This window comes from Stegostoma tigrinum, chromosome 49 (genome assembly GCF_030684315.1).
Source record: "Stegostoma tigrinum isolate sSteTig4 chromosome 49, sSteTig4.hap1, whole genome shotgun sequence".
NCBI lineage: Eukaryota > Metazoa > Chordata > Chondrichthyes > Orectolobiformes > Stegostomatidae > Stegostoma > Stegostoma tigrinum.
Window position 1 is genome coordinate 1,772,505 of NC_081402.1, and position 20,305 is coordinate 1,792,809.

Sequence of the window (20,305 nt, forward strand, 5' to 3'; positions counted from 1 at the left end):
TTTGGTTGTATTTCAACTACAGTGTTTGATTAAATTGCGTTTTGCTCAATGTCAAGGATTTTGGCCGGTTGCATCACATGCAGAACAGGAACTTCACATTTGCCTTTAAAATTAATGTAAAGTTCGGTTCCAGGCTGCACTCTGAAAATATTTTCAGTGGGTCTGGTCTGGCCCATAACATGTCACTGACCAATACCTCATAATCCCATTCCCTGTACCCAGTTCATCTGATTCCCCTCAGTCCGATCTTCAATGATCAGTTTCCAGTCTTACACTGCCCATCCCTGCCTGCAGCTCTAATCAATTAACAACTCAATCAGACACAAATCAATGAGATATGTGATGCATTTAATCCAGCCCTCGTAAAGCACAACATGAGAACGACTGAAATATTCAATGGCACTTGGTCTGAAGCTGCTTTCTGGATCCATTTGCCTTTACTCATCTTCTTTCCCATAGCCTTCCTCAATCCTTCGTGTGTAATGAGCTCTTAATGAGACACACTTTCAAAATCATTTAAAATAACTTTATTTCTTAAATATTATTAATAACATCGATATGCATTATAGTTAAAACAGTAAATCGTTGAAATTGTAATAAAACCTATTCTTCCTCCTCGCCCTTCCTGTCCAGCGAAGCAGAGTCGACCCCCACCTCTTCATAATCCTTCTCGAGTGAGGCCATGTCTTCCCGTGCATCTTGGAACTCCCCTTCCTCCAGACCCTCTCCCACGTACCAGTGAACAAAGGCTCGCTTGGCGTACATCTTGTCAAATTTGAGGTTCAGGCGAGTCCAAGCCAAGGAAATGGCAGTGGTGTTGCTCAGCATACAGAGGGCCCGCTGCACCTTTGCCAGGTCACCGCCTGGTACCACTGTCGGGGGCTGGTAGTTGATGCCAACCTGTTGGGGGGGGGAATGCAAAAATGTCAGATTTCAGTTGCTCTGGGGGTAGCTTCAGAATCCAAACACTAAATTGCCCGTTAGCTTTCTGAAAGATGCATTTCTCAGTGGGTTCGAGCCATTCCCTGTGAAACCACAGAATTCTGCTCAATCCCTGTCCATCTCCCTTACATTTAAAGTTCAAGATTCTAAATGGAATGCTTTGAGCAACAAGATGGGTTTGAAGTGTCAATTAATCCCCATCACAGCAACTGCAGAGATGCTCCAAGAGCCAGGAAGACATTACCAGGTTTCCAGGTGAGATCTCTCCTGGAGTATCCTGAGCTGCAGTCCATGAGTGAACTGATGAAAATTTCAACACAGGCCCCATATGAACGATGTCACCCAAACGAACAATGTAGAGACTCTGTTTCAAAAATTAACCCTTTGAGGAAGTAACCATTTGGACCCGGACTGGAGCCTGTACTGTTCATGTCCAAGATCAGGTCACCAAATTTCGGGTTTCCCCAGAGCCCCGTGGATACAACAACCCAAAGCCCAACACTAACCTTGAACCCAGTTGGGCACCAGTCAACAAATGCGATCGAGCGCTTGGTCTTGATGGTGGCAATGGCAGCGTTAACGTCCTTGGGCACCACATCTCCTCGGTACAGCATGCAGCATGCCATGTACTTGCCCTGGCGGGGGTCACACTTCACCATCTGGTTGGCTGGTTCAAAGCAGGCGTTGGTGATCTCAGCCACTGAGAGTTGCTCATGGTAAGCCTTCTCAGCAGAAATAAGAGGGGCGAAGGTTGCCAAAGGGAAGTGAATGCGGGGATAGGGGACCAGATTGGTCTGGAACTCTGTCAGGTCCACATTGAGGGCACCGTCAAACCGGAGTGACGCCGTGATGGACGACACCACCTGTGCAATGAGACGGTTGAGGTTGGTGTAGGTTGGTCGCTCAATGTCGATGTTTCGTCGACAAACATCATAAATGGCTTCGTTGTCCACCATGAAGGCACAGTCAGAGTGCTCGAGGGTGCAGTGGGTGACAAGCACTGAGTTGTATGGCTCGACCACCGCGGTGGAGATCTGGGGGGCAGGGTAGACTGAGAACTCCAGCTTGGCTTTCTTGCCGTAGTCAACGGAGAGTCTCTCCATCAGGAGGGAAGTGAAACCTGAACCGGTGCCACCCCCGAAACTGTGGAAGATGAGGAATCCCTGCAGCCCCGTGCACAGATCAGCCTGTTGGGGGAATAGTAAAATAAGTAAATAAAAATAGCTCATTATTTTATAGGATGACGTTCTGGAGGGGTCCCCATGAGGTGAATTAGAGACAGACTGCATGCACACACATGTTGGATATCCCAGTGCAGGGAATGGGAAGCACAAACAACATCAAGGGTGGTGATAGGTCGAAGTTGGGATGTGAGACTGTATATTGTGCAGAAATGCCAGAACATTTTCTGAATGATTTTGAGATGCTCCCTCACGATTATGAGAATAAATTACGTATATCTTGGATTGGGACACCTGAACATTGAATGCTATTTAACCCCATGTGCTTCACCTTTCATGGGAATGCACAGCAACTCCAGTGTGCAGCATATGGAATCTAATATCAAGAGAAGCCTGCGTATGTTTTGGGATCTGGCACTGAGATATGTTCAGTTGGAGTCCACATGAACTGAGAGAACCTACCACCTTCCGGACGCGATCCAAGACCAGATCCACAATCTCTTTGCCGACGGAGCAGTGGCCCCGGGCGTAGTTGTTCGCTGCGTCCTCCTTGCCACTGATGAGCTGCTCAGGGTGAAAGAGCTGTCGGTAGGTGCCGGTGCGGATCTCATCTGGGGATGGGGAACAGAGATGTTACAACAGGAACACTGTGAGAATTCAGGCCATATTTCAGTGAGAACTCTGAGGGAGACAGACTTCCCCAATCCGTCCTCTTACCGATCACAGTGGGTTCCAGATCGATGAAGACCGCTCGGGGAACGTGTTTGCCTGCCCCAGTCTCACTGAAGAAGGTGTTGAAGGAGTCGTCCCCTCCTCCGATGGTCTTGTCACTGGGCATCTGTCCATCCGGCTGGATGCCATGCTCCAGGCAATACAGCTCCCAGCAGGCATTGCCGATCTGCACACCGGCCTGGCCAATATGAAGAGAAAGGCACTCACGCTAAAGAGGGAAGGACAGGTCGTTATTCCCACAGGACTGAGAATGATATTTTCTCCATTAATGTTGGAGATGAGTGAAGTAGGTAACACTAACCACATCAGACAGCTGAATCATGTGGATCTTGCTGATTCCCCATTGATCTTTCATCAGCTGCAGACCCCCTGCGCACCGACAAGCTGCCGGGTCCCCGGGGAAGACGCTTCTCTACGATGGCATTCTGTAATTTCCCCCTTTGCCTTTTAAAGCCTCGAATCACTACCCTATGGAATTCATCCATTGCACGGTGAATCGCTTCCCCTCCGTGGGGATCTCTGAAGCTCCCGGTGGCTCAGTGGCTAGCGCTGCAGCCACACAGCGCCAGGGACCCGGGTTCGATTCCAGCCTCGGGCTACTGCCTGTGTGGAGTTTGCACATTCTCCCCGTGTCTGCGTGGGTTTCCTCTGGGTGCTCCGGTTCCCTCCCACAGTCCAAAGATGTGCAGAGGCTCGGTGGATTGGCCATGCTAAATTGCCCCACAGTGTTCAGGGTGTGTGGGTTTTAGGGGGATGGGTCTGGATGGGATATATCAGGGGGCGGTGTGGACTTGTTGGGCAGAAGGGCCTGTTGCCACCCTGTAGGGAATCTAATCTAATCTCCGGTTCCCTCTAACACAATGCTGGCCCCTCCTCCGGATCACCCAGTGTGCTCCTGCACATCCCGTTGTCTCCCTTTAGTTCGGTTAATCCCGAGGGAGCAATGAGTTTCTGGGCTCCACATCCTCCCCCCTTCCATTCTCTCCATTCTCCGCCATTGGGTGCGCGCTCACCATGATCTCCTGTGATCCTGGCAGCTCCTGGAAATCTGCTGCGTCTCACCGCGCCCCGCGCTATTTATACAGAATCCTCCGAAGCCAATTCGAGCTCTGATTGGTCAGTGAGGACAAAGGGATCTGGTTGCCTGGGGAAACGTCAACACAAAAAGGAACGTTGGTTCGCAGCGCTGATTGGATGGTTTTTATAAGCGGGGGAGCCCAGGGGACGGTCTAGCATCTTGTACATTTCATGAGGGAAGTCTCTCATTCTGCCAAATCCCCATGGGCAAAGGGCTATCCCAGTCCACCCTTCCCAGAAATGAATCGAACGAGCCTGTCCTGGGCGGTTTCCAACTCATTAATCTCCCTTTGTAAAATCTCTGCCTCTGCACGTTCATAGAGGCGTACATCGCGGAAACAGGCCCTTGGGTTCAACCTGGCCATGACGCCCATAATCCCGAACTAAACTAGTTCCACCCTCTGTTCCTGTTCCGTGTCCCTTCAAACCTTTCCTGCTCGTGTACTTACCCAAAGGTCTTTTAAACGTTGCCACTGTGCCCACATCTGGCACTTCCTCAGGAAGTTCATTCCTGACATTGTGTAAATAAGAAATTGCCCCTTGTGTCATTGCTTTTAGACTTCTCTCCTTTCCCCTTAAAATGTGCTCCTGGTCTTGAACACTCCCATCCTAGTGGAAAGACACTTACCACTTACTTTCTAGATCCTTCTTGATTTTATAAACTTCAATGAGGTCACCTCTCAACCAGGACCGCTGTGGCTGTGGGGAAACGGCCCCTATCTCTATACTGCACCGCACCCCTTGCAATATTCCACTCGCTTCACCTGTCGCACCTGATCTGTTTCTGCAGAGTACGACTCTATGTGTCAAGATCCACAGGTCGCTTTGTGTCTCCAAATTCTCCAATATCGCTGTCTTTTAGCTGTCTTTGCCAAGGTGGAAGTGCTCATATTTATCCACATTATGTTCCACCTGCCAAATGTTTGCATGCTGTTTTAACCTGTTTACTGTTAATCCAATGATTGACTTGACCCACATGGAACAGTGAACGATGTTCTTCCTCATTAGAAGTATATCTCAAATTGTATTGTGTTCCCCAACATCTTTGTTTGGCAGAAAGACCTGCAGTTACCTTTCTGTATTCCTGCTTTTTGACGAGATGCGTTATATTTACAAACCATTGACATCATCCCCAGATCCCAACAGGAATGAACTAATATGATACAAAAGCTATACTGTAAATGGCAGGTGCATTGGCATACAGAGGAATCTTGAGGTGCAAGTCCATAGTCCCCTGAAATGGAATAAGGTGGTAAAGAAGGTATAAGGTACGATTACCTTCATCTTTCGGGGCAGTGAGTCTAAAAGCTGGCAAATCATTTTGCGCCTGTACAAAACATCTGTTCAGCCTTATCTGGATTATTTTGTATCCAGTTGTAGTCGCCATACTGTAGGAAGGACTGGGGGCTTTGGAATGGGTGCAGAATAGGTTAACCAGGATGTTGCCTGGATTGGAGTGCATCAGCTCTACAGAGAAGTTGGACAGTCTTGGATTGTTTTCTCTAGGGCATCGGAGGCTGAGGGGGTGAGCTGATGGACGTATATAACATGATAGAATATTTTCTCCCAAGGTGAGAGGAGATAGACTGAAATAAGACATGGGTCTTTGCTTGGAATGGACTTCCAGAGGTGCGGTTACAACATTTAGAAGACATTTAGATGAATAAGAAATGTTTGAAGGAATATTGGCCAAGTGCAGGTGGGGCGAGTACAGTTGGGGTTATGGTCAGCATGGTTGGACCGAAAAGTTTCCCTACTGTATGATTCCATCTCAGGTGAAAATGTCAAATACTAGGAGAATAGGTTTAAGGTATGAGACGAAATGTTTAAAGAATGTGCAGGAGTTCTGTTTACACAAAGGGTGTCGGGTGCTTGGAACATGCTGCCGAGGAAGAGGTGCGTACAGATATGATCGCGCTTAGAGCCATTTAGACAGATAGGAAACCGGGGGGGTGGGGTTATGGATCATGTGCAGGAAAACTAGATTAGTTTAAAATGGAAGCCGAGAGAATGCTGTAAATCAGAAACAAAAAAAAACAGAAAATGCTGGAAAAGCCTGGCAGCTATGACAGCATCTGTGGTGGAAGAGTAACGTTTCAGTTGGTGTCACTTTTCCTCAGAATTCCCTCAATGGAGAGGGAACGGACTTTAACAGTCTGGGGAGTACGGGACGGTCAGAGAAGCAAGGTTCCGAAACTTATGAATGAATGGTAATAAGGAACCATTTCTTTCGCTCCAAACCAATGGCATTTGCCGAAGGTTCAGACTCCGGAGGCACAATTAGGACGATGGTGATGATCAAGGTCCCAATTCATTTCAGCAGAATTCCATGGATTTGGAGAGTCTTGAATGATACCATTAGAAGCAGACTGGTGTATGGTTTAGATAGAGTCATAGAGCATAACAGCAAGTCCAACCGTGCCAACCATAATCCCAACTAAACTAGTCCCACCTGCCTGCATTTGGCCCATATTCCTCCAAACGTTGCTTATTCATGCACCTGTATACATGTCTTTTTAATATTGCAACAGTATCTGCATCCATCTCTTCCTCTGGAAGTTTATTACACACATGTACCTCTCTCTCTCTGCAAAATAAAAGCCCCATTATTTTAGTCTATCTCCTCTCACCTTAAAAATACTTCCCCTCGTCTTGAAAACCTTCATTCCAGAGAAATGATCCATGCCATTCCCCTTATCCATGTCCCTCATGATTGTACAAACCACAACTAACCTCTGGGTGGCACGGTGGCTCAGTGGTTAGCACTGAAGCCTCACAGCACCAAGGGCCTGTGTTCGATCCTAGCTTTGGGCTAGTGTTTGCACATTCTCCCCCAAGTCTATTTCCTCCCACACTCCAAAGATGTGCAGGTTAGATGGATTGGCCATAGTGTCCAGGATGTGTAGGCTAAACGGATTAGCCAAGGGGAAAAAAATGTACGGTTACAGGCATAGGGTAGGGGTCTGGGTGCGATGCTCTACAGATGTGCAGTGTGTATTCGATAGGCCAAATGGCCTGCTTCCCCACTGTAGGGATTCTCCTACACTTCAGTGAACAAGGTGCCAGCCTATCCAACCTCGACCCATGACTCAGTCCCAATGCAGTCACGTTCTCTCTATAATGTAATGACCAGAACTGCATACAGTAATCCAACTGGGGTCTAGACAAATTTCTGTACAGGTCCAACATAATCGCCTTACTCTCATAATCCATGCCTTGACTGATGAAGGCCAGTGTACTTCTTAAGCACAATATTAACTTCTTCTGTTACCAAGCACCCCAAGATCTCTCTGTTCCTCTATGCCTCCTACAGTCCTGCCATTTATTGAGTACTTCCCGGTCCTTAATCCAAAGTGCATCACTTCATATTTATCTGGGTTAAATTCTAACCACCAACTAATCTGCTCATCTGACCAATCCTTCTACATTCTCCTGCACCCTAACATCTTCTTCACTGACAACTACCCGGCCAATGGGTTCTGCAAATTTATTTGTCACCGTGCCCCCAAAACTCTACATCACTTATGAATATTACCAATAATAAAGGGACCCAGCATTGATCCCTGCAGTATGCCGGGTCTTAGTCACAACACAAGACAACTTTATATTACAGTCCTCTTTTTCCTGTCACTAAGTCAACTAAACGTAATGAATTTTCAGGTCATTTTTGTCATGATATAATATGTCAAATACGTGTATGAATGAGAGGACAAATTGTAAAGAAAATTTTAAAATTGCAATTTAGAAGCTCAATAAACAGTTTCAAATGATGGCTACCAGGCCTTCATGAAATCCTTGGAAAAGGGATTATTCACAGAAAAGTTGAACAGTATATAATCGTTCGAAATCTGAAATCACTCATTAATTCAAACAGTTTCGGCACACTTCTGGAAATATTCTTTCAAATTAGAATTCTTTCCTCAGAACATTCAGCAATTTTATAACTAGACAGAAACCAGAGACAGAGCAAAACAAAAGAAGCACAACATACGGAAGCTTTCAACATCATTATTTTCTCTCTTTTCCATCAATGTTGTGATCGGTTGGTAAACATTAGTGTTCCTTTGACTGACCAACTCAGTAATGAATCAGTTGTCATCCCCAAGAATATAAGCACTCAATGGCCTACAGTGTCCCTTGATCAGTAAGTAAATCATATTACTTTCCAGGCCAGTCCCAAATAGCAAACATTTGTTTTTGTTCCTCTTCACTTTTAAAATAAGCTGCTGTACAAAGCTCAATTCTTAACTTCACCTCACAGCTCCAAAACTAAAACAAATAAAAGCAAAACAGTGATGGTCTCTACATGCCTCCACCCTTAAAATACTAAAAGCCATTTCAAACATGCAATTCATGACAAGATTAACAACATCTAAATGACAAACAAGACACAAAACATGCAGTCATTCAATTCTTCCTCTCACTAGATTCTTAAATGCTACACAACTTTCTTGGTTACATTCTTAAATTTTAATAGTTTACATTCAGGATGAAAGATCAGTATTTGAATATTTTCCCCCCCTCGAAGTACATGCTGTTTACATTGAAAGGTTGCAATAACGAACTTGAATGGAACAATCTCAAAATTTCAGATTTAAATCTCTCAATAAACAGATTATAATCAATTAAAAAATCAAAGTCTCATACTTTTCATGTTGAGCATAAACTTCAAATTGTTGAAGAGCTGCAAACACTACCAATGCACTCTATTTTACAGTTGGATATCTTTTCCAATGCTGACTCAATTCCTCGGGAAAAAAAACTACCGGCTTCCCCATTCCAATTTTGTCATCCTGTGGGAAATTGCTCCAATCCCCAAATTGCTAGCGCCAAATTGTAAAAGTTTGTTAACATTAGGTGCCATTAAAACAGGTTCATTTGTTAAGGTTGCTTTTAGCTTTTCATAGGCTTTCAGACATTTTATTTTATTGACCATGCCATCCTCAAATGTTTTCTTAGAAAGTTTGAGTGAATGACAACTGTACAGAGTCAAAGTGCAAAATTCCAACAAAGTCTGACACTCCCAAAAGCCTCATTATTCTCAGCAAGGAGTCACACCACTGGCAAGAAGTCTGTACCAGCCATTATTATAGCACAGACTGGTTTCCTGTGCTGAGCAGATGACAGATGATGGATAAAAATATGAAGATCAACTCTTGGCAATAAGAATGAATGTGACAGGGACAACATTAATTTTAACATCCACAAACAATATGCCAAAAAACAAGATTCAGGATAGAAAATTAACCCGAACAATGAAGGGAGCTAGCACCTTACTGGAGAGTACCATGACACTGCATAAATCTATGAACGTTTACCTCAACGATAACAGATGTTCCTGGTACAAAAGGAACACCAAAGGTTAAAACCATTGAGGGAAAAAAAAACAGCTATGTGGGATGCCTACAGTCATACATGAATCACATCCTCTGGAACGTTTTATCTACTGACTGGTGGATAAATAGTTGAGAATGTTTCCATTGCATGAACTTCTGATGTAATGGGGGAAAGAATGTTGTGTATTTGTGTAATTATGGTGGACTGTCACTTTGAGTCCTGCCATTTGAAGCATTAATCCCACTTTGTGTGGGCAATCAACATTTCCTACCCCTGATGCCTACACAGAGTGAACACATCGATAATAAGATTTTGGCTGTTTAACGCGTCAGCGTCTTGGAACATTGGGAGCTGGAGGTCCAGCAGGGAAGCTATCGAATGGAACCCAGGGACAAACCATCAAGAGAAGGAGGGAAATAATGCAGGAGAATTAGAGAGTCGAAGATCCATGAAGGGAATCGTGGAGAGAGAAAACAGGGAGAAAGAGAAAGGGGAAGTCATGACGAATGACCATTTTGTGATATCTAAAAGATTCCTAGGATCTGCTCAATGGAAAATCTGTTCCAAAGTCAGTAACCTGTAGGGATTATGAACTTCCATTTTAAGTTCAGTCATTTTGTCAATTCAAATTCTTTCAGCTAGATTTTGAAACATTTTCCAATGTGATCTTTTGAACAGAGACAATTCAGATCAAATCTCAAATAGCATTTATTTCCTTAGTTATGATCAACAACATTTTTGAACTGAAGTTAAAAGTTTTGACTCTACATGAATAAGTCAGTTTGAGACTTTTTGGAAATTTAGTTAAACCATTTAAATATTCTAAATTAATAAATCTTATTCTTCCTCTTCCTCTGCCTTTCTGTCCAGATAGGAAGAGTCGACTCCCACCTCTTCGTAATCTTTCTCAAGTGAGGCTAGATCCTCTCGTGCATCTTGGAACTCGCCTTCCTCCAGACCCTCCCCCACATACCAGTGGACAAAGGCCCGCTTGGCGTACATCTTATCAAATTTGATGTTCAGCCGGGTCCATGCAAAAGCAATGGCGGTGGTGTTGCTCAGCATGCAGAGGGCACGTTGTACTTTTGCCAGGTCACCCCCTGGTACCACTGTCGGGGGCTGGTAGTTGATGCCGACCTGTGCGAAAGAATACATCTGATGACTTCAAAAATAATACCAGCCAAAACATGAATTCTGTCAGGTGTAATGATGAAAGATACTGGCTCACCGCACAAAAGCGCAGCTCAAGTGAACATTACATCCAGGTTTGAATCTGGAAGTCATGACAAAAAAAAGTGGTGACCTGGTACTGAGGCTGAGTTCAGGAGTAAATGGCCCTACACTTCCCTTTACTACAATTTTACCATCGAGGTGTCAATTGGAGCATTTGGGATTCCCTTTATGTTATGTGCCATTCTTTTCTCATAATCCCTCTTTGCATTTTCAACTCATTTCTGAATTATTTCTCTTCTCAATTGAGTTTCAGTTGAAACCTGTTGTGAGCAAACATTTTCTACTTTACCTGAAATTGCACCTACATTTTCATCCAGAAACCTCGCAATTTGTTCACCCCATTTAAGAATGTAAAGCCTCCCCTCCTGCACAACATTTCCAGCTGAACTGATGTCTGTCTTATTTCTGTTCTCACATGGTGTTGCTGGAGCAACAAGGGACTTCTACTGGGAATTTTGCTTGCTAATGTTTGCCTGAGCTACATAATGGACTGAAGGGCCACACACACCACTTTCAGATAATCATTGGTACCAATGTGGAACATGAACACCCTCCCAAGAAGTCTGTTGCACAGCTGCCCCGTGACATCTTCAACATTGATACCAGGAAAGTAACATCTCATTTGGTTCTGAATTATACTGAACCATTTTCACAATCTAGGGGCCCATGGGCTGAACACAAACCCCACATGTACCTTGAACCCAGTTGGGCACCAATCAACAAATTGGATCGAGCGTTTGCCCTTGATGGTGGCAATGGCAGCGTTGACGTCCTTGGGCACCACATCACCTCGGTACAGCATGCAGCACGCCATGTACTTGCCCTGGCGGGGGTCACACTTCACCATCTGGTTGGCTGGTTCAAAGCAGGAGTTGGTGATCTCAGCCACTGAGAGTTGCTCATGGTAAGCCTTCTCAGCAGAAATAAGAGGAGCGAAGGTTGCCAGGGGGAAGTGAATGCGGGGATAGGGGACCAGGTTGGTCTGGAACTCTGTCAGGTCCACATTGAGGGCACCGTCAAACCGGAGTGACGCCGTGATGGACGACACCACCTGTGCAATGAGACGGTTGAGGTTGGTGTAGGTTGGTCGCTCAATGTCAAGGTTTCGTCGACAAACATCATAAATGGCTTCATTGTCCACCATGAAGGCACAGTCAGAGTGCTCAAGGGTGCAGTGGGTGACAAGCACTGAGTTGTATGGCTCAACCACCGCGGTGGAGATCTGGGGGGCAGGGTAGACGGAGAACTCCAGCTTGGATTTCTTGCCGTAGTCGACGGAGAGTCTCTCCATCAGGAGGGAAGTGAAACCTGAACCGGTGCCACCCCCGAAACTGTGGAAGATGAGGAATCCCTGCAGCCCCGTGCACAGATCAGCCTGTGGAGAAAAGCACAGCAAACTTATTAAATACGGTATTGAATCTGAACACCAAGGGCCTGGAGGGAAATGTCTTGCATTGACTTTCATTTATTTTACAGTTACTGAGCAAGAAATCCATACCTGTACCTGGAAATTGACAGTCATGGACAGTTTGGAACTAGAACAAATTCCCAGTAGTTTTATTTTCTATTTGTTCATGGCCTGTGACTGTTCCCCAAGTCAGCATTTATTGCCCATCCCAATGTACCACTTTTGAGGGCAAGCATGAGCGGCTTTCAGCAACTACTGCATGGTGTATGGAGAGATTCAATGATTTTGCCCCAGTGACACCGACGGAATGGTGATATATTTACATTTAGCAATGATCAGTGGCTTGAATGGTACTTTGCAGTGCTTATCTAAGGCTAATGAATTTTGGAAGGTAATGTTGAAAGAGGCTTGATGTGTATCTTCTAGTTAGCAATGTTGCTGCCACTGCCCAACAGTGTTGGAGGGACCTAATTCTGGAGGATGTGGCTGGCTTACTCTTGGATGGTGTTAAACCTCCAGAGTGTTGTTTGAGCTGCACTCAATGAGGCAAGCACCTCGTCAATGATGGACAGGCTCTGGGGAGTCAGGAGGTGACCTGACCTGCACTTTGAAGAGAGAGCAAATGAGAGAAGTACAGTAGGGAACAGGCTCATCTGCCCTCCAAGCCTGTGCTGATCATCATGCCCTGAATAAGCTAAAGAAAAGCAAGGCTTCCGCCCTTGTTCGGTCTGTATCCCTGTATTCCCATCCCTGTTTGTGTAAACATCCAGATGCCTCTTGAATGTAAAGAATGTGCCTGTTTCCACACCTCCCCTGACAGGGTATTCCAGGCTCCTACCACTCTCGGTATAAAAAAACTTTCCTTGCACATCTCCCTTAAAAAACATTTCCCCTCTCACCTTGAGCCTGCACCCCCTTGTAACTGAAATGTCAACCCTGGGAAAAAGCCTCTGACAATCCAACCTATCTATGCCTCTCAATTTTGTAGACCTCTATCAGGTCTCCTCTCAGCCGCCGTCTTTCCAGTGAAAACAATCCTAGTCTTTTTAACCTTTCTCATAGCCAATGCCCTTGAGACTGGGTAACATCCTGGTGAACCTCTCCAAGGCTTCCACGTCCTTCTGGTAATAAGGGGTAGTCTTCTTTGTGACTGCAAATCAGCTAACAGGTTCACAATATATAACTGCAAGTTCGTGGTGACTGCACGAAACAGGAAACTGGACTGGTCATGGGGGTCAATGAAAGATGGATTAGTGATTTTTTTTTTGTCTGTTCCCTGGGCTGCTTGCCCACTGAACTGCCAGACAAAGCAGCCACTCAAATATTTCATGGGTGAATCTTAGCAGGACTCATCTCATAAAACTGAGAGAACCTACCACCTTCCGGACACGATCCAAGACCAGATCCACAATCTCTTTGCCCACGGAGCAGTGGCCCCGGGCATAGTTGTTTGCTGCATCCTCCTTGCCAGTGATGAGCTGCTCAGGGTGAAAAAGCTGTCGGTAGGTGCCGGTGCGGATCTCATCTGGGGACAGGAACAGAGATGTGACAACATAGAGAAAATTCAGGCCATATTTCAGTGAGAACACTGAGTGCGCAAGCCTTCCCCAATCCCTCCTCTTACCAATCACAGTGGGCTCTAGATCAAGAAACACAGCTCGGGGAACGTGTTTCCCTGCTCCAGTCTCACTGAAGAAGGTGTTGAAGGAGTCGTCCCCGCCTCCGATGGTCTTGTCACTGGGCATCTGCCCATCTGGCTGGATGCCATGCTCCAGGCAATACAGCTCCCAGCATGCATTGCCAATCTGCACACCAGCCTGGCCAATGTGGACAGAAATACACTCACGCTAAAGAGGGAAGAACAGATTGTCATTCTCATAGGATGGAGAAGAGTTCTATCTAGATTGTGAATGGTGGTGTCAGGGGATATTTTCTGTACAGATCATGACATTCCAGCACTAACGTTTGGATCCCATCCATGATTGGTCTCAATAGACAATAGGTACATGAGTAGGCCATTCAGCCCTTTGAGCCAGCTCCACCATTCATTATGATCATGGCTGATCATCCACAATCAGTATTCTGTTCCTGCCTTATCCCCATAACCCTTGATTCCACTATCTTTAACAGCTCTATCTATCTTTCTTGGAAAGATCCAGAGACTTGGCCTCCACTGCCTTCTGGGGCAGAGCATTCCATATATCCACCACTCTCTGGGTGAAGAGGTTTCTCCTCAACTCTGTTCTAAATGGCCTACACCTTATTTTTAAACTGTGTCCTCTGGTTCTGGACTCCCCATCAACAGAAACATGCTTCCTACCTCCAGAGTGTCCAATCCTTTAATTATCTTATACATCTCAATCAGATTCCCTCTCATCCTCCTAAACTCAAGTGTATACAAGCCCAGTCGCTCAAATCTTTCAACATATGATAGTCCCGCCATTCCAGGAATTGACCTCATGAACCTACACTGCACTCCCTCAATAGCCAGAATGTCCTTCTTCAAATTTGGAGACCAAAACTGCACACAGTACTCCTGGTGCAGTCTCACAAGGGCCCTGTACAGCTGCAGAAGGACCTCTTTGCTCCTATACTCAATTCCTCTGTTATGAAGGCCAGCATGCTATTAGCTTTCTTCACTGCCTGCTGTACCTGCATGCTTGCTTTCATTGACTGATGTACAAGAACACCCAGATCTCATTGTACTTCCCCTTTACCAAACTTGACTCCATTTAGATAGTAATCTGCCTTCCTGTTCTTGCTACCACATTAAACTGCATCTGCCATGCATCCATCCACTCACCTAGCCTGTCCAAGTCACCCTGTATTCTCATAACATCTTCCTCACATTTCACCACCACCCAGCTTTGTGTCATCAGCAAACTTGCTCCATTTGAGTCTTGTGGAAGAGGAGATTTCCCCAAGTCTAGCCAATTCCAGATTACTGATCCTCCCTGAGGGGCTCCCCTTCCTCCTAAATCACCAGGATTGGTAAATACCACTCCCTAGCCTTTTGTCAATCCTTGCTTAGGCACACATCCCATCTACTTGAGCTGCATTAGTCACACCAATTACCACCTGAAGGAGTGAGGCTCCAAAAACTTATGTTTTCAGATAAACCAGTTGGACTCTAACCTGGCATCATGAGATTTCTGACCTCATCCACCCCAATCCAACCCAACACCAGATCCCCCACATTATCACATCTCCTAACATCCTGACCCCTAGCAGTCTGAAACTCGTCAGTCTGGCCCCTTATCAATCATACACCACCCATGATACAGGTTCCTTTTCCACTTGGCAACCTATTGGTTTGAGCACATCCCTCAGATCCTATCAGACCCTATCAGCCTGATCCACCACCCATCCCTTGGCTCTGAGACCCCATCTCCCTGACCGCTGGTGACCTCTCCGGCTCAATGGAACACTAGCGCTCTCCACATTCTATCACATGCCCTTACCATAATGTCTTTATATTGCCGCAGCTCCTCTCGAACTGTTGCGCATCTTTTGACGCCCGCGCCATTTATACCGCATGGCCTTTGACCAATTCGAGCTTTGATTGGTCGCTGAGAACAATGCGCTCTTGTTGCTTTGACACTCGTCAACAAAGGCGTGACTCTACACTGCGCTGATTGGTTACTTTGTGAAAGAGGCGGGGTCGAGTCGTCACAATTGATGCTGGGAGGAGTCCAAGGCAGGAAGCAAAGGCGGGGTTTGTCGCTCAGCCACTGGTTCAATGGGACGAACAAGCAGAGTTTCGCCTCGCAGAGACAGTCCTTAAGGGCCCATTTGTGGTATTCATCAGTCCGAGCCCCTTCTTCAGATCATCACCAGTCAGTTCCCTAGCTCAGTCAGTGTCATCATTCAGATCCCATTCATAAGAGACTCATCAGTCAAAATCCCTGGACAGTGACAGTCCCATCAGTCAGAATCCATTCATCAGAATTCTTTCATTCAGATTCCTTCAGCCACAAGAATCTCCTCTGTTACCTTCCTCAAAGACCTGATTGATGATCCTGCAAGAGAGCCAATATGATAGGGAGCAGGGTTTTAGAGCCGTATTTTTCAAAGGCAGCCTATAAGACTTTTTACTGTCTCTTGTAAATATTTTGCACATGCCAGAGCCTCTAAAATGGCTCTTTTTAATGCATATACTGCGGGGAAAGCTGACACTCTGCCCCCATCAAACTATAGGCCATTAAACTTGGAAACACCTCTACTTTGTTTCCATCTGTCAGACTCCCAAATATTAGTCATACTTGTACTGTTAACTTCAGACTTCTTTTGTTTGGATTCATTCATGGGATGTGTGTCTCACTGGCTGGGCCAGTACTTGTTGCCCATCCCCAGTTGATCTGGAGAAGGAGGTGGTAAACTGCCTTCTTGAGCCGTTGCTGTCCATGTGCTGTAGGTAGATCCACAATGTCATTAGGGAGAGGTTCCAAGATTTTGAATCAGCAGCAATAAAAGAATGGCAACATATTTGCAAATCAGGATGATTTGTGGCTTGGAGGGGAATTTGCATGTGGTCGTGATCCCATGAATGTGCTCTCCTTGTCCTTCCTTTGAGTTAATATTATCACAACAACGATCACAAAGGTTCTGGGGATTACTATCTCTTCAACTATCTTCATCAGATTTATTTCCGAATGGTTACTATCTGCAAACCCAACCTGTTGAATGTCATCCATTAGATTTCTACTTATAAAATGGCTATTGATCGGCTCACAATCTATCAGAAACTCTGAGTGTCATGATTTATAAATGTTTTTCCAAGATTCTTGTTCTTGTACTTTATGGAACCAAAAATATTAGGAAGCTGAAAAGATATTGGCAAATGATAATCATTGAAATGGTGGGACCTGTCAGATTTCCATTAGGACCAACTGCACCATGAGCTGGGAACATAGAACATAGAACATTGAAAATTACAGCACAGTACAGGCCCTTCGGCCATCGATGTTGTGCTGGCCTGTCGTTCCGATCTCAAGCCCATAAAGTGGGTTCAGAGGGAAGTGAACCTTTTGTGTTCAATCTACTTCTCAATCTGACACCTATCTTTGGCACATCTTTAAAGTCAAAACTTGTACTTCTTCTACCATCCTTGGAACTATGGATTTGTATGCTTTACCCTTTCCTTTTAAGGGAATATGCTCTGATTGTACCTGAGCCATTCTTCTTTGAAGGAAGCATGTTATTTGCCTATAATTGTTCTTGTCAACCTTTGATTCCAATTCACTCAACCTAGATCTTTTCTTGCTTCATTGAAGTTGGCTCTCTCTCAGCTAATTATTCATTGTTCTATTAATTGTCCTTTTCTATTGATACACTAAACCTTATGAGACAATGATCACTGTTTCTCAAATGTTCTCCCACTTGCTACTCCTTGACCTACTTTTGTCCATCTTATTGCCAAGAGCCAGGTCTAGCATTACCTCTTTTCTTCTTGAACTGGATTTGAGTTCAGATGAAGAGATGTCTTATTGCAGTTATACAGACCCTTGATGAGACTACCGCTGGAGGATTATTGGCAGTTTTGGCTTCCCTACTTAAGGCAGGATATACTTGCTTCAAAGGGAGTGCAGCAGAGTTTACTATCAGAGCTGCTATCAGAGATGGCAAAATTGTCCTATGGGAAGAGGTTGATTTGATTTTATTCATGGGATGTAGGCATCTCTGGCTGGGTCAGCATTTATTGCCCATCCCCGATTGCCTGGAGGGGATGGTAACAGTCAACCACATTGCTATGGATCTGAAACCAGATTGGTTTTTACAACAATTAATAGTGTTTATACAGTCACTATTGGGATAGCTTCTTCTAAATTCCAGAAATTTTTATTGCTGTAGAGACAGTAGGAACTGCCGATGCTGGAGAATCTGAAATAACACTGTGTAGAGCTGAATGAACACGGCAGGCCAAGCAGCATCAGAGGAGCAGGAAAGTTTGACATTTTGGGTCAAGATCCTTCCTCAGTCAAACTTTCCTGCTCCTCTGATGCTGCTTGGCCGGCTGTGTCCATCCAGCTTAACACCGTGTTATCTTATTTTTATTGCTATGTTTGGGGTTCAAATTGGAAGATTAATTTGGAGTTCTGGAGTACTAGTCCAGGGCCTATATTCACTAGACATTAAAAGGACGTCAGGGGATATGATTGCAATGTATAAAATTCTAACATGGTTGGACAGAACAGGTGCAGAAAGGAAACTTTGCTTGATTGGTAAGTCTAGAACCAAGGGTCACAGTCTCAGGGTAAACTATATAGGGCTGAGAGGAGGAAATATTAAATTAAAGGGTACAGAACCTGTGGAATTCTCAATCGCAGAAGGCTGTAGAAGCCAAGTCATCGAATATATTCTAAAAAGGGTTGTTTCAGGTATTAAAGACATCATGGGGTATGGAGAGAAAGCTGAAATGTCATTAAAATAGAGGATCAGCCATGGTCATATTAAATACTGGAGCAGGCTTGAGGGTGAATTGGTCTATTCCTGCTGCTAATGTTTATGTTTTTATACTGCTGCAGAAAGTTTTCAACATCCCTGATGAACATTTTCCCATCACTGCCCATGACACTACAACTAGTCCAGCATACATTTAGATAATCAAAGGCACCCATTGTAACTGCCCTATAGCTTTTGCACTCATGTATGAATTTCTTGCAAGCATCTTCCTCTACATCCATTGCACTAGCTCGTGGTCTAAAGACTACACTCAGTAAGTATGTCAGTAATGTAAGTTTGCCTTTTGTTTTGTTCATTTGCACCAGCCGAATATATTATGTCCTTGTTCCCATTGTGACATCCTTTTTCTCTAAATCTTTCCTTTGAGTTTTGCGGAAGGGTTACTGGACCCAAAATGTTAACTCTGATTTCTCTTCACAGATGGTGCCAGACTTGCCAAGCTTTTCCAGCAATTTCTGTTTTTGTCTCTTTCTCTGACAGTGAAATGTTTTCCGCAGCCAGTACCACCACCCATCCTCCTTTCCTTATCCTTCCTAAACAGGTTGTTCTCAAGAATATTTAATACCCATTCTTTGAGCCAAGTCTCTGTTGTCGCCATAATATAGTCACATATCAATCTATACCTGTAGCACACAAATGCTATTTGTCATGCATGCACAGAAACCCTGATTTAAGCTCTCTGATGAAGGGTCTAGGCCCGAAACGTCAGCTTTTGTGCTCCTGAGATGCTGCTTGGCCTGCTGTGTTCATCCAGCCTCACATTTTGTTATCTTGGAACTCTCCAGCATCTGCAGTTCCCATTATCTCTGATTTAAACTTCATGACTTTCTCCTTTAGTCAGGCACTGGTCTTCATAGGGTTTGGAACACAGTGGGGACATTTGATGGTGATAGTGGATAGCTGGAGATTGGTGTTATAGTTTTTTTTTCCAAATGCTAGCCCTTTGACGAGGGCTTAGGTCGCAAGAACAAGTGTACAAGGGTGCTCTTCTGATGGACTGCCTGTGGTAGATGTGCTTCTGGTCCAGAAGGGGCTGCCTCAGATGAGACAGCACAGAGTGGAGCTGGAGGCAACACAGCAGGCCAGGCAACATCAGAGGAGGAGGAGAGTTGATGCTTTGGGTGGGAGACCCTTTTTCAGAAAGTGTTCCTCTAGCTCCACTCTGTGACTGAGCGGAGGAATCTGACTAATGAGGCTCTGACTGATGAGCCCCTGATGCCTGTCTCTTTGCCAGAGGAACTGCAAGGCAAGCCCGGCCTTCCTTTCAGCTTTGGGCCCCTCCCAACATCAATTGTGACGAGATAACAAAATGTGAGGCTGGATGAACACAGCAGGCCAAGCAGCATCTCAGGAGCACAAAAGCTGACGTTTCGGGCCTAGACCCTTCAAACAGACTCACATTTTGTTATCTTGGAATTCTCCAACACCTGCAGTTCCCATTATCTCTGATCAATTGTGACGACTCGGCCCCGCCTCTTCCACAAAGCAGCCAATCAGCGCTGTGTAGTGTCGCTCCTTTGTTGACGTGTGTCCAAGCAACAAAAGCCCATTGTTCTCAGCGGCCAATCAAAGCTCGAACTTGCCAAAGGCCACGCGGTATAAATGGCACGGGCGTCAAAAGATGCGCAGCAGATCGAGTGGAGCCGCGGCAATAGAAAGGCATTATGGTAAGGACACGTGATAGAATGAGGAGAGCGCTCGTGTTCCAATGAAACAGAGAGGTCACCAGCGGTCAAGGGGGTGTGGTCTCAGAGCGATGGGCTGTCAGTCGGATGGATGGACGTGACTGATTCGTTTCGTTCCGATTATCGTTCTGATTGATAAGGGTGATCGATGGTGTTAGATTAATGGGAGACTGGAGTGATTGGGGTCCTGATGGATGGGTTCTGATTCAGCTCTGATTGACAAGTGTAGGGGGCTCTAAGTCTAGGGG

General features: G+C 45.2%; 2 protein-coding genes across 2 annotated transcripts; both read right to left on the minus strand.

The window, feature by feature from the left end:
• Positions 1–603: 603 nt before the first annotated feature.
• LOC125450024 (tubulin alpha-1C chain-like) lies at positions 604–3,985 on the minus strand. The gene is made up of 5 exons (XM_048525953.2): positions 3,869–3,985; positions 2,841–3,063; positions 2,586–2,734; positions 1,449–2,129; positions 604–900 (listed from the first exon to the last, which is right to left on the minus strand). Exons 1-5 carry the CDS (start codon positions 3,869–3,871, stop codon positions 604–606), a joined length of 1,353 nt encoding a protein of 450 aa, XP_048381910.1. The 5' UTR covers positions 3,872–3,985.
• Positions 3,986–10,106: 6,121 nt separating this feature from the next.
• LOC125450031 (tubulin alpha-3 chain-like) lies at positions 10,107–13,955 on the minus strand. The gene is made up of 5 exons (XM_048525974.2): positions 13,935–13,955; positions 13,535–13,757; positions 13,287–13,435; positions 11,197–11,877; positions 10,107–10,406 (listed from the first exon to the last, which is right to left on the minus strand). Exons 1-5 carry the CDS (start codon positions 13,953–13,955, stop codon positions 10,107–10,109), a joined length of 1,374 nt encoding a protein of 457 aa, XP_048381931.1.
• Between the last annotated feature and the right edge of the window lie 6,350 nt (positions 13,956–20,305).

Bases quoted from the DNA above. Each gene is read 5' to 3' on its own strand.
- LOC125450024 (XM_048525953.2), bottom strand. The intron at 2,130-2,585 runs GTAGGTTCTCTC...TTCCCCCAACAG, and splicing joins TGGATCGCGTCCGGAAGGTG to GCTGATCTGTGCACGGGGCT. The intron at 901-1,448 runs GTTAGTGTTGGG...CCCCCCCAACAG, and splicing joins GGTGCCCAACTGGGTTCAAG to GTTGGCATCAACTACCAGCC.
- LOC125450031 (XM_048525974.2), bottom strand. From the start codon at position 13,955: ATGGTGGAGCTGGCTCAAAGG. The intron at 13,758-13,934 runs GCTGAATGGCCT...TTCCCTCTTTAG, and splicing joins TGGTGGAGCTGGCTCAAAGG to CGTGAGTGTATTTCTGTCCA. The intron at 13,436-13,534 runs GTAAGAGGAGGG...TCCTGTCCCCAG, and splicing joins TCTAGAGCCCACTGTGATTG to ATGAGATCCGCACCGGCACC.